We start from the raw sequence: 13,228 nt of genomic DNA on the forward strand, positions 1-13,228 counted from the left end.
AATAAAATCCCTCTGAAGGTCAGCACCTTTGTGATTTCAATGGACAGCTAAGCAACATTGAGTCTAATTATGTCTGCTTACTATCAGATTATATTTTAGGGCCTGATATTATCATTTATTCATCCCACTTTCCACTGATGATTACTGGATGTGTTGCAAGAGGTACAGAGATGCATTAAGGCATCATTTGCCCTCAAAACTTACAAGTATAGAAGGGGTGATGAAACTTCATAATCCAGTACAATGGAATTCAGATAGTGATTTATATCCTCAAAGTAAGAACTGATATGACCATTTCAATCCTCTGACAGAAGCAAAACAGATGTTTTTAATCTTAACGCATAGATGTGGAGAGTGGGGACATGGACCCAGTGCTCTTGTGCTACTACTTTGCCAAAGGAGCAACGATGCATACAAAGTGGTCATTCAGTAAGACTGCAGTCTCATCAATGGGATTTTCTGGTTGGCAAGGTCAAGGCTGGCCTTGTGGAGTGGAATAACATTGGGGCTGGACTCAAGTGCATCCTAAATTAGGGACCACAGTATTAATGCATGTCTGACTTCATAGTCATTATGAGAACCTTCTCTTGCTAAAGAGCTTACCCAGGGCAGCCTTCATGTCCCGGTTTCTCAGACTATAAATGAAGGGATTTAACATCGGGGTCACTGCCACGTACATCACAGTTATCACTGCATCCTTCAGGTTATAACTGGTCAGAGGGCGCAAATACATGCCCATCACTGTCCCATAATACAAAGCAACAACTGTCAGGTGAGAGCCACAGGTAGAGAAGGCTTTGAGCACACCCTTGGTGGATGGAACCCTTAAGACAGTGGAAAAGACCCAAACGTAGGAGATAATGATGCATATTAATGGCATGGAGAAGATAGCAGTCCCTAGGTACATAATGTTCACATTAAAGTGCGTGTCAGAACAGGACAATTTAAGCAAAGTGCTAATGTCACAATAGAAATTGGCCACTTTCTTGTCACAGAAGGACAGACCAGCTGTGAGCAGAGTGTGGGGTAGGGCATTGGAATTTGCAATTACCCAAGATCCAACAACAAGTAGGAAACAAGACCTCCGGTTCATAATTGTTGCATAATGAAGAGGGTGGCTGATGGCCACTGCCCGATCATAAGCCATCACAGCTAAAATGTAGCTGTCAGTGTTCGCCAAGGCAATCATGAAATACATCTGTGTGAGGCACCCCCCAAAGGAGATGGCTCTGCTACCCAAGAGATGGTTAGGGATGGTTACAGATGAGAAGAAGATGTCCACAAAGGACAGGTTGGCAAGGAAAAAGTACATGGGATTGTGGAGGTGAACATCAGAGCAGATGGCCAAGATGATGAGCAGGTTTCCCATCAGTGTGATGGGGTAGATGAAGAGGAAGAGGACAAAGAAGAAATCTTCCTGTGCCTGCTGACCGCTTACTCCCAGGAGGATGAAATACAAGGTAGAGGACTGGTTTTCCTTCTTCATGGTTCCTTCAGCATGAAAGGGAAGGCAAACCCAGAATTACTGGTGAATTTACTGCATGTAATGAGATTAATTACCCATCACTTTTAACTCTTTCCTGTACAATTCAAACTAAGCTTTATGAGGAGGAAATCTCTAAATATATATTTTTATCACCTCTGGATAAATTATTGTGAAATACTGTTCCTTCTATTCCCTAAAGAAATTTTAAATTATTTTTTATTACAGCAGTTGTAGGTTTACAGATTAATCATGCAGAAAATACACAGTAGACTAAGAAGTTAGCAATAAACACTTTTTGAGTTGAATCCAGGTGTATTTCATGATTTCCCACACATGGGATGCTCACAGGCACTGGACCAGCTTATCTGTCGTCTCTATGTCTGATTTTTTTGATTTTTCATTTATAAGAAATTTTATATATTTAAGATATGCATTTACTGTCTCAGTGCTTTAACTTAGACCATCATTATCTTCTGGTCAGGATATTGTAATGCCCTCTTAACCGGTTTACTACAGGCTCCCTCCCTTTTGATCTATCTTATAATCTCAGTCCATGCTAATTGTGGCAGAGACTAATACCTGCTCACCCTCATGCAGGTTGTTCATTTCTTCCTGGACACTCAGCTACAATACACTTCCCAGGTACAAGCGCAGTGAGGTGTGGTAATATGTTCTATCAGTCCATTGATATGCTCCTGTTCTGCATTCCTCCATATGCTCTCTCCCCTTCTGCCAGATGGATCCAAATGGCCAAGAGGCTGAACAGGCTGGTGGAGACACATGGTGGAATGTGCCTGTGTTCCTCTTTCTCCGTATTTTGTAGTGCTACCTACTGTGAATTTTGCCCACCTGGGGCTTTTACAAAGCAGAGAAATAAATCTCTTTGTTTTATTTTCAAATGTTCTTTACTTTTATTTATTTTGTCATTTTTGTTTATTTAAAAAATATTTAAAAACAATTCTCTCCTTCGCATATTTTTGTCCTATAAAAATTGGAAATGAAAATTCAAAATGAATAAAATTCACAGAAATTATGAAAGCAGGCAAAGAAAATCCAATGGAATGTGTAGCTCAACTCACAGAGTTCTGCAAAATTAAGGGATATGAATCAAAATTAAATAAATCAATATTCTACCTATATTAAGAAAAAGTTAGAAGATGTAATTTTTTTATTCAACATAACAACATACAAACACAAACATTCTTACCATATGATCATTCCATTCTTGATATAGAATCAATAACTCACAATATCATCACATAGTTGTATATTCATCAGCATGATAATTTTTTAGAACATTTGCATCAATTCAGAAAAAGAAATAAAGAGAAAACAGAAAAAAAATTCATACATACCATACCCCTTACCCCTCCCTTTCATTGATCACTAGCATTTCAGTCACTAAATTTATTTTAACATTTGTTCCCCCATTATTTATTTATTTATTTATGAAACATAACCACATACAAACACAAACATTCTTGCCATATATGATCATTCCATTCTTGTTATATAATCAATAACTCACAATATCATCACATAGTTTTATATTCATCATCGTGATCATTTTTTAGAACATTTGCATCAATTCAGAAAAAGAAATAAAAATAAAAAAGAAAAAAATTCATACATACCATACCACTTACCCCTCCCTTTCATTGATCACTAGCATTTCAATATACTAAATTTATTTAACATTTGCTCCCTCTATTATTTATTTATTTTTAATCCATATGTTTTACTCGTCTGTTGATAAGGCAGATAAAAGAAGCATCAGACACAGGTTTTCACAATCACACAGTCACACTGCAACAGCTATAGCATTATACAATCATCTTCAAGAAACATGGCTACTGGAACACAGCTCTACATTTTCAGGCACTTCCCTCCAGTCTCTCCACTACACCTTAACTAAAAATGTGATATCTATATAATGCATCAGAATAATCTCCAGGATCACCTCTCAGCCATTGAGAAGATGTAATCTGAAGAAAGATTCCCATACACAATAGTATGGGAATTTTACTGAATCAAAGATAACTCTTGCAAAAAGAGGTCCAAGTCCAATATCAAAATTATACACTTTTACTAAAGGTAAAAAAAAAACTATATAAATGAGAGATATGCAATGGCAATGGTTAGAAAGGCTCAATGTGGCAAAAATGTCAATTCTCCTCTAATGACTCTATGAAATTTTTGCAATCCCAAACAAAAAAACCCACAAGTTTCTTTTAAACATGGAATGAAACACACTGATACTAAATTCATATAGGACAATAGAGACCCAAGAAGAGCAGAGGCAGTTTGAGGAGAAAGAGTAAGGAGGGAAAAATTGCCCTTTAAGACACTGAAGTGTTTTCCTAGGGCTTTAGCGCTGATAATTCAAACAATGGAGAAGGTCCAGCATAGGAACTGACACCTGCCCCATGTGACAGAGTAGAGAGCCCACCAAGCATATATTACAAATTAGTACTTTCCCTCTGTTTCTTCATCAACTTTGCTCCATCATTTCTCTGAGGGGCTGCATTTCTCTCTTTCTAATATGTATCTCAATTCTTTTTCTATCCCATTAACTGATCAACATATTATAGCCTTTCAGTCATTAAATGAATCTTCCCAATCATGTAACCCTTTCTAGCTAACCCCTCATTTTATATTTCTGCCCTTCATTTTCAGGCAGGCTTTTTCATGGAGATGTCTGCTTACTGCTATGATTATAGTTGCAAAATGCAAATAAGATTGTGTCTGTCTCTTAAAATCACTCCCTGTCTGAGCATCAGCTAAGTTGAAGTCCAAATTCATTATCATGGAAAAAAAAAATCATGGTTTGAACAAAGAATTCAAACCATGCAGGGTGAATTTAGGCAAACATGTATTACGTATCTTTATCAAGAGTGGAAGATTCAGACAAAGGAGCAGGGAGTTTTGAACCACAACATGGAATTTGTATATGTACTAAGGTACTAGGACTTGTGAGTTGCACTAACCATTCCTGGTAATGGAGTGAAGAACATTTGTTAAATATAAACCCACATATTTGGACATACAAAATAAATTCTTCATAAGTACGGTAAACTTTTGGTGTGACAATTTATTGCAAAAACTGATTAATTAAAAAGACAGCTACAGAATGTATGAAAAAGTACACCATAAAAGGAGAAATATTTGATACAATCAGTGTGGGAAGTAAAGAGACAGAAGGGTCTCAGAGAAGGGGGTTTCTGAGCACAGGGCTGTGGGATGGAGATCTACAGTGCCCGTGTCAGGGGTTGTCATGTGCAGGGGTGATTTCTGCTGAGACTCTGCAGACAGAGGTAAAAGAACCTGAGACCATCAGGGAGAGGAGCAAGGAGAACACGATATCAGAGACTGTGTGAGAGCCTTGAGTTGACTGGACTAAAAGCAGACTCCCAGGCAATGCTCAGCACTAAAATTCTCCTTCCTGGTAAGCATTTGTGTTGTTACTCCTCACATGAGTGTGATGGTACAGATGATAGTTGTGCAGGGACAGAAGAGGCCGAGGGTTTCCCCTTGGCATGTGGGGCAGCAGACAAGGCCAAGGACCTGACCTCTGAGTGACTGGAGACCTTCCTGATAGCTCAATGCATCAGTGCTTTGACGATGAAATAACATATTTTCTGAAGGGCCCATCAACTGGCCCCATTGAATGTGGAGTGGAAGCTGGATTTGTGCTCCTCTCTAAGAGGACACACACACACACATGTGCATGTACATGAGGGCACCCACATACACACAATGTTACTCTAGGTGTTAGAGTTAGGAGTGGGATAACCTAAAGAGTATTATCCTTCATGATCATATTTTCATAAACAAAAGCCCTAGAAGAATTGTTAGATAAGATCTTAAGCTGCGTTTTCAGTGCTCTTTTGTTCATTATTTTGTTGGCTGGTGCAGAACTGTGTAAAAAGAGACAAGGCGGGGGGCAGAGTTGGAAGAACATACGCTCCCCACCCATCTTGTTTTACCTGCATGTCTCACAAATTTGAAAACTTGAGTTCTGTAGTCAATATGAAGTATTGAATACGAATTCAATAAGATTTGAATTCTGGCCTTCGTATTATCTCTACTAGTGACTTTACGTAATTTATTTCACCTTGTTTTTCATCTGATAAAATGACATAATAGTGCTTGCTTCGGCAGCACATATACTAAAATTGGTATGATACGGAAAGATTAGCATGGCCCCTGTGCAAGGATGACATGCTTATTCGTGAAGTGTTCCATATTTAAAAAAATGACATAATAGTTCTACTTACCTCTTGGGAGTTTTATCAGAGTCAAAAGAGATGTATGTCACACAATTGCTGACACATAGTCAGTGCTGTTTTACAGCTGGCTATCCCTTGATATAGACATCACAAAACTCTTTTTCTTCAATAGTCCATAGTCCTTACAAGGTGGGTCTCTGCTGAAGTCAGATGAAGTCAAAAAGGTTCCAGGCCTTTGGCCTTCAATCCTGTTCTACAAATAGGGAATTTAGAGCCAGCTTGTGCAGCACCTGGTAGCAGGGCTTTTGGGGATATGCATCCAGTGATTGGTCTGGAGAGTGAATCCCTGGTCTTCTCTTCTTATGTGGCAGAAGCAGGTTTGGAATGATGAGGTTGAGATTCCCAACTACAGGGAAGAACTGGCAGCCTGGAAAGTGGTACTGGAGCTGTCATGGAGCCTGAGGATGGAAAGTGTAGCTTCCTCTTCAATGAAGCAGGCTGTGTCTTTGCATGGAGGAAATCGGGGAATATTCCCCTGGGTTTAAAGTCTTTTGGAACACAACTCCCCCAGTCTTCATTCAGGCCAAGTCACGGTAATTGTTGGGACTCATTTTCACCCTCCTCCAGTGGCATCATGGCTCTCTAGAGTAATCATTCCCCAGTTATTTTTCAGAGGGTTTTTATGAGCATGTGTCTCCAGGGTCCAATTTCTGGAGTGAGCTTTCTAGAATCTTTGTTGGAATGTTGACCCCTCTCCTGGGCTGTTGAGCACAAATGGAACTGTTCTTTGGATCTCCAAGGATTTTGGAACTATTGAGCTCCTGGCTTTCCTTCCTGTCCATGCTGAAATCTTCCTGGTGTTTCATGTGGCAAAGATAAAGAATTTTAAATAAACTTTTCTTAGTATCTGTCTTGAGGAGGATTAGGGTGAGAGTTATACTTTCTTTTATTTAGCATTCTGAGAGTAGATCTCCTACATTTTTAGATATTTAGAGATAGAAAGTTTCTCGATGTTATGTGGTGCACTTCTTATATGTATCTTTTTAAATTTTATTTTTATTGTGAAATATAACATATATACAAAAAAGAAATATATCTCGGGTGGGCCACGGTGGCTCAGCAGGCAAGAATGCTCGCCTGCCATGCCAGAGGACCCGAGTTCGATACCCGGTGCCTGCCCATGTACAAAAAAAAAAAAGAAATATATCTCAAAGTACATTGTAACAAGTAGTTATAGATCAGATTTCAGAGTTTAGTACAGGTTACTGTTCCACAATTTTGTTTTTTTCCTCCTAGCTGCTCCAAGACACTGGAAGCTGAAAGAAGCATCAGTATAATAATTCAGCAGTCATACTCATTTGTTAAATCTTATCTTCTCTGTCATAACTCCTCCTTCTACTTTGATCCTTCTCCCAGTCTTTGGGGGTATTTGGGCTATGCCCATTCTAACTTTTCATGTTGGAAAGGAGTCTCAATAATATGGGATGGGGGATGGAACTTGTTGATGTTCTTGCAGAAGCTGACCCCTCTGGATTTCAGGACTTATTTGGCCTAGGATCCCATCTGAAGGTTGTAGTTTTCTAGAAAGTAATCTTACTGCATGAAACTTTTGTAGAATATCACATAAAGCCCTAGATATTCTTTAGGTTGACAGGAATGGTTTTGGTTGGGGTTTAGCAAAGCATGGTAATTAGGAATATGTAGCTAAAGCTTGCATAAACTCTTATTCTTAGCCTCCAGAATAGCCTCTCGACTCTATTTGAACTTTCTTAGCCACTGCCATCGTATTTTGTTACATTTCTTTTCCTCCTTTTGGTCAGGAAGGAGTTGTCAATCCCACAGTGCCAGGGCCAGGTTCATACCTGTGAATCATGTCCCATGTTGGCAGAGAGACTTCCACCCCTAGATGTTATGCCCCACGTAGTGGGGAGGATAATGCTTTTCTTTGCAGGGTTGGGCTGAGAGAGAGAGAGAGAGAGAGAGAGAGAGAGAGAGAGAGAGAGAGAGAGAGAGAGAGAGAGAGGTCACATCTGAGCAATAAAAGAGCTTTTCTGGAAGAAATTCTTAGGCATAACTATAAGTAGACTTACTTTCTCTGCTACAGAAATAAACTTCACAAGAGCAAGCCTCAAATCAATGGCTTCACTATTCACTTGGGAGTCCCTTATGTTTGATACATTATCAGAGATTTCCCTGGTGGTAAAGCTTAATAGTTTCATATTTTTTCTCCCACCCCTCAAGGGACTTTGTCAATACTTTTTAATTATCTGCTCAACTTTGGGATGTAATGTAATAGCATTACATTAAGCTATACAGAATTACAATCCCTCATTCACCTTCTGGGATCCATGTGTTTGGGTTTTTAAAATGAGCTATCCAGATGTGAATTAGATTATTATTATAAACTATATATAAAACTATATGATTATAAATATAAAATATTATTATTAGATTATTATAAACTTTCTGTGATACAGAAAGTTTAAGTTTTGGACAACATAAATTCTCTCTTCCTTTGGTCTCATAGAGGAGGTGAAGTTCTAAAATACCAACAATGTCATCCATACCCCTGTATTCTGACTTACCTTAGTCCTGACCCGATTTACTTCATTCATTTTTTTTTTATTATTAATTAAAGAAAAAAAAGAAATTAACACAACATTTAGAAATCATTCCATTCTACATATGCAATCAGTAATTCTTAACATCATCACATAGATGCATGATCATCATTTCTTAGTACATTTGCATCGATTTAGGAAAAAAACTAGCAAAACAACAGAAAGATATAAAATGTTAATATAGAGAAAAAATAAAATTAATAATAATAGTAAAAAAAAGACAAACAAACAAACAAACAAACAAACAAACAAACAAAAAAACCTATAGCTCAGATGCAGCTTCATTCATCGTTTTAACATAATTACATTACAATTAGGTATTATTGTGCTGTCCATTTTTGAGTTTTTGTATCTAGTCGTGTTGCACAGTCTGTATCCCTTCAGCTCCAATTACCCATTATCTTACCCTGTTCCTAAGTCCTGTTGGTCTCTGTTACCGATGACATATTCCAAGTTTATTCTCGAATGTCGGTTCACATCAGTGGGACCATACAGTATTTGTCCTTTAGTTTTTGGCTAGACTCACTCAGCATAATGTTCTCTAGGTCCATCCATGTTATTACATGCTTCATAAGTTTATCCTGTCTTAAAGCTGCATAATATTCCATCGTATGTATATACCACAGTTTGTTTAGCCACTCTTCTGTTGATGGGGATTTTGGCTGTTTCCATCTCTTTGCAATTGTAAATGACGCTGCTATAAACATTGGTGTGCAAATGTCCATTTGTGTTTTGCCCTTAAGTCCTTTGAGTAGATACCTAGCAATGGTATTGCTGGGTCGTATGGCAATTCTATATTCAGTTTTTTGAGGAACCGCCAAAGTGCCTTCCACAGTGGTTGCATCATTTGACATTCCCACCAACAGTGGATAAGTGTGCCTCTTTCTCCACATCCTCTCCAGCACTTGTCATTTTCTGTTTTGTTGATAATGGCCATTCTGGTGGGTGTGAGATGATATCTCATTGTGGTTTTGATTTGCATTTCTCTAATGGCCAGGGACATTGAGCATCACTTCATGTGCCTTTTGGCCATTTGTATTTCCTCTTCTGAGAGGTGTCTGTTCAAGTCTTTTTCCCATTTTGTAATTGGGTTGGCTGTCTTTTTGTTGTTGAGTTGAACAATCTCTTTATAAATTCTGGATACTAGACCTTTATCTGATATGTCATTTCCAAATATTGTCTCCCATTGTGTAGGCTGTCTTTCTACTATCTTGATGAAGTTCTTTGATGCACAAAAGTGTTTAATTTTGAGGAGCTCCCATTTATTTATTTATTTCTTCAGTGCGCTTGCTTTAGGTTTAAGGTCCATAAAACCGCCTCCAATTGTAAGTTTCATAAGATATCTCCTTATATTTTCCTCTAACTGTTTTATGGTCCCAGACCTAATGTTTAGATCTTTGATCCATTTTGAGTTAACTTTTGTATAGGGTGTGAGATATGGGTCTTCTTTCATTCTTTTGCATATGGATATCCAGTTCTCAAGGCACCATTTATTGAAGAGACTGTTCTGTCCCAGGTGAGTTGTCTTGACTGCCTTATCAAAGATCAAATGTCCATAGATGAGAGGGTCTATATCTGAGCACTCTATTCGATTCCATTGGTCGATATATCTATCTTTATGCCAATACCATGCTGTTTTGACCACTGTGGCTTCATAATATGCCTTAAAGTCTGGCAGCGTGAGACCTCCAGCTTCGTTTTTTTCCCTCAAGATGTTTTTAGCAATTCGGGGCACCCTGCCCTTCCAGATAAATTTGCTTATTGGTTTTTCTATTTCTGAAAAATAAGTTGTTGGGATTTTGATTGGTATTGCATTGAATCTGTAAATCAATTTAGGTAGGATTGACATCTTAACTATATTTAGTCTTCCAATCCATGAACACGGTATGCCCTTCCATCTATTTAGGTCTTCTGTGATGTCTTTTAACAGTTTTTTGTAGTTTTCTTTGTATAGGTCTTTTGTCTCTTTAGTTAAATTTATTCCTAGGTATTTTATTCTTTTAGTTGCAACTGTAAATGGGATTCGTTTCTTGATTTCCCCCTCAGCTTGTTCATTACTAGTGTATAGAAATGCTACAGATTTTTGAATGTTGATCTTGTAACCTGCTACTTTGCTGTACTCATTTATTAGCTCTAGTAGTTTTGTTGTGGATTTTTCCGGGTTTTGGACGTATAGTATCATATCGTCTGCAAACAGTGATAGTTTTACTTCTTCCTTTCCAATTTTGATGCCTTGTATTTCTTTTTCTTGTCTAATTGCTCTGGATAGAACCTCCAACACGATGTTGAATAATAGTGGTGATAATGGACATCCTTGTCTTGTTCCTGATCTTAGGGGGAAAGTTTTCAATTTTTCCCCATTGAGGATGATATTAGCTGTGGGTTTTTCAGATATTCCCTCTATCATTTTAAGGAAGTTCCCTTGTATTCCTATCTTTTGAAGTGTTTTCAACAGGAAAGGATGTTGAATCTTGTCAAATGCCTTCTCTGCATCAATTGAGATGATCATGTGATTTTTCTGCTTTGATTTGTTGATATGGTGTATTACATTAATTGATTTTCTTATGTTGAACCATCCTTGCATACCTGGGATGAATCCTACTTGGTAATGATGTATAATTCTTTTAATGTGTTGTTGGATACGATTTGCTAGAATTTTATTGAGGATTTTTGCATCTATATTCATTAGAGAGAGTGGTCTGAAGTTTTCTTTTTTTGTAATATCTTTGCCTGGTTTTGGTATGAGGGTGATGTTGGTTTCATAGAATGAATTAGGTAGTTTTCCCTCCACTTCAATTTTTTTGAAGAGTTTGAGGAGAGTTGGTACTAATTCTTTCTGGAATGTTTGATAAAATTCACATGTGAAGCCGTCTGGTCCTGGATTTTTCTTTTTAGGAAGCTTTTGGATGACTGATTCAATTTCTTTACTTGTGATTGGTTTGTTGAGGTCATCTAGTTCTTCTTGAGTCAAAGTTGGTTGTTCATGTCTTTCCAGGAACCCGTCCATTTCATCTAAATTGTTGTATTTATTAGCGTAAAGTTGTTCATAGTATCCTGTTATTACCTCCTTTATATCTGTGAGGTCAGTGGTTGTGTCTCCTCTTCCATTTCTGATCTTATTTATTTGCATCCTCTCTCTTCTTCTTTTTGTCACTCTTGCTAAGGGCCCATCAATCTTATTGATTTTCTCATAGAACCAACTTCTGGTCTTATTGATTTTCTCTATTGTTTTCAATTTCATTGATTTCTGCTCTAATCTTTGTTATTTCTTTCCTTTTGCTTGCTTTGGGGTTAGTTTGCTGTTCTTTCTCCAGTTCTTCCAAGTGGATAGTTAATTCCTGAATTTTTGCCTTTTCTTCTTTTCTGATATAGGCATTTAGGGCAATAAATTTCCCTCTTAGCACTGCCTTTGCTGCGTCCCATAGGTTTTGATATGCTGTTTTTTCGTTTTCATTCGCCTCAAGGTATTTACTAATTTCTCTTGCAATTTCTTCTTTGACCCACTCGTTGTTTAAGAGTGTGTTGTTGAGCCTCCACGTATTTGTGAATTTTCGGGCAATCCGTCTATTATTGATTTCCAACTTCATTCCTTTATGATCCGAGAAAGTGTTGTGTGTGATTTCAATCTTTTTAAATTTGTTGAGACTTGCTTTGTGACCCAGCATATGGTCTATCTTTGAGAATGATCCATGAGCACTTGAGAAAAAGGCGTATCCTGCTGTTGTGGGATGTAATGTCCTATAAATGTCTGTTAAGTCTACCTCATTTATAGTAATATTCAGATTCTCTATTTCTTTATTGATCCTCTGTCTAGATGTTCTGTCCATTGATGAGAGTGGTGAATTGAAGTCTCCAACTATTATGGTATATGTGTCTATTTCCCTTTTCAGTGTTTGCAGTGTATTCCTCACGTATTTGGGGGCATTCTGGTTCGGTGCGTAAATATTTATGATTGTTATGTCTTCTTGTTTAATTGTTCCTTTTATTAGTATATAGTGTCCTTCTTTGTCTCTTTTAACTGTTTTACATTTGAAGTCTAATTTGTTGGATATTAGTATAGCTACTCCTGCTCTTTTCTGGTTGTTATTTGCATGAAATATCTTTTCCCAACCTTTCACTTTCAACCTATGTTTATCTTTGGGTCTAAGATGTGTTTCCTGTAGACAGCATATAGAAGGATCCTGTTTTTTAATCCATTCTGCCAGTCTATGTCTTTTGATTGGGGAATTCAGTCCATTAACATTTAGTGTTATTACTGTTTGGATAATATTTTCCTCTACCATTTTGCCTTTTGTATTATATATATTATATCTGATTTTCCTTCTTTCTACACTCTTCTCCATACCTCTCTCTTCTGTCTTTTCGTATCTAACTCTAGTGCTCCCTTTAGTATTTCTTGCAGAGCTGGTCTCTTGGTCACAAATTCTCTCAGTGACTTTTTGTCTGAGAATGTTTAATTTCTCCCTCATTTTTGAAGGACAATTTTGCTGGATATAGGAGTCTTGGTTGGCAGTTTTTCTCTTTCAGTACTTTAAATATATCATTCCACTGTCTTCTAGCTTCCATGGTTTCTGCTGAGAAATGTACATGTAGTCTTATTGGGATTCCCTTGTATGTGATGGATTGTTTTTCTCTTGCTGCTTTCAAGATCCTCTCTTTCTCTTTGACCTCTGACATTCTAACTAGTAAGTGTCTTGGAGAATGCCTATTTGGGTCTAATCTCTTTGGGGTGCGCTGCACTTCTTGGATCTGTAATTTTAGGTCTTTCATAAGAGTTGGGAAATTTTCAGTGATAATTTCTTCCATTAGTTTTTCTCCTCCTTTTCCCTTCTCTTCTCCTTCTGGGACACCCACAGCACATATATTTGTGCGCTTCATATTGTCATTCAGTT

At 37.6% G+C, this 13,228-nt stretch overlaps 1 protein-coding gene and 1 non-coding gene across 2 annotated transcripts; one reads left to right on the forward strand and one right to left on the reverse strand.

The window, feature by feature from the left end:
• Positions 1 to 571: 571 nt before the first annotated feature.
• On the reverse strand, positions 572 to 1,486 carry LOC143686049 (olfactory receptor 1A1-like). Its single transcript, XM_077163099.1, has one exon. The coding sequence runs from the start codon at positions 1,484 to 1,486 to the stop codon at positions 572 to 574; it is 915 nt and encodes a 304-aa protein (XP_077019214.1).
• A 4,145-nt stretch (positions 1,487 to 5,631) lies between these two features.
• LOC143689197 (U6 spliceosomal RNA) lies at positions 5,632 to 5,737 on the forward strand. Its single transcript, XR_013178658.1, has one exon. It is a non-coding gene; the product is annotated as a U6 spliceosomal RNA (small nuclear RNA).
• Positions 5,738 to 13,228: the final 7,491 nt, after the last annotated feature.

The sequence above is a fragment of the Tamandua tetradactyla genome, chromosome 6, assembly GCF_023851605.1.
Source record: "Tamandua tetradactyla isolate mTamTet1 chromosome 6, mTamTet1.pri, whole genome shotgun sequence".
Classification (NCBI taxonomy): domain Eukaryota; kingdom Metazoa; phylum Chordata; class Mammalia; order Pilosa; family Myrmecophagidae; genus Tamandua; species Tamandua tetradactyla.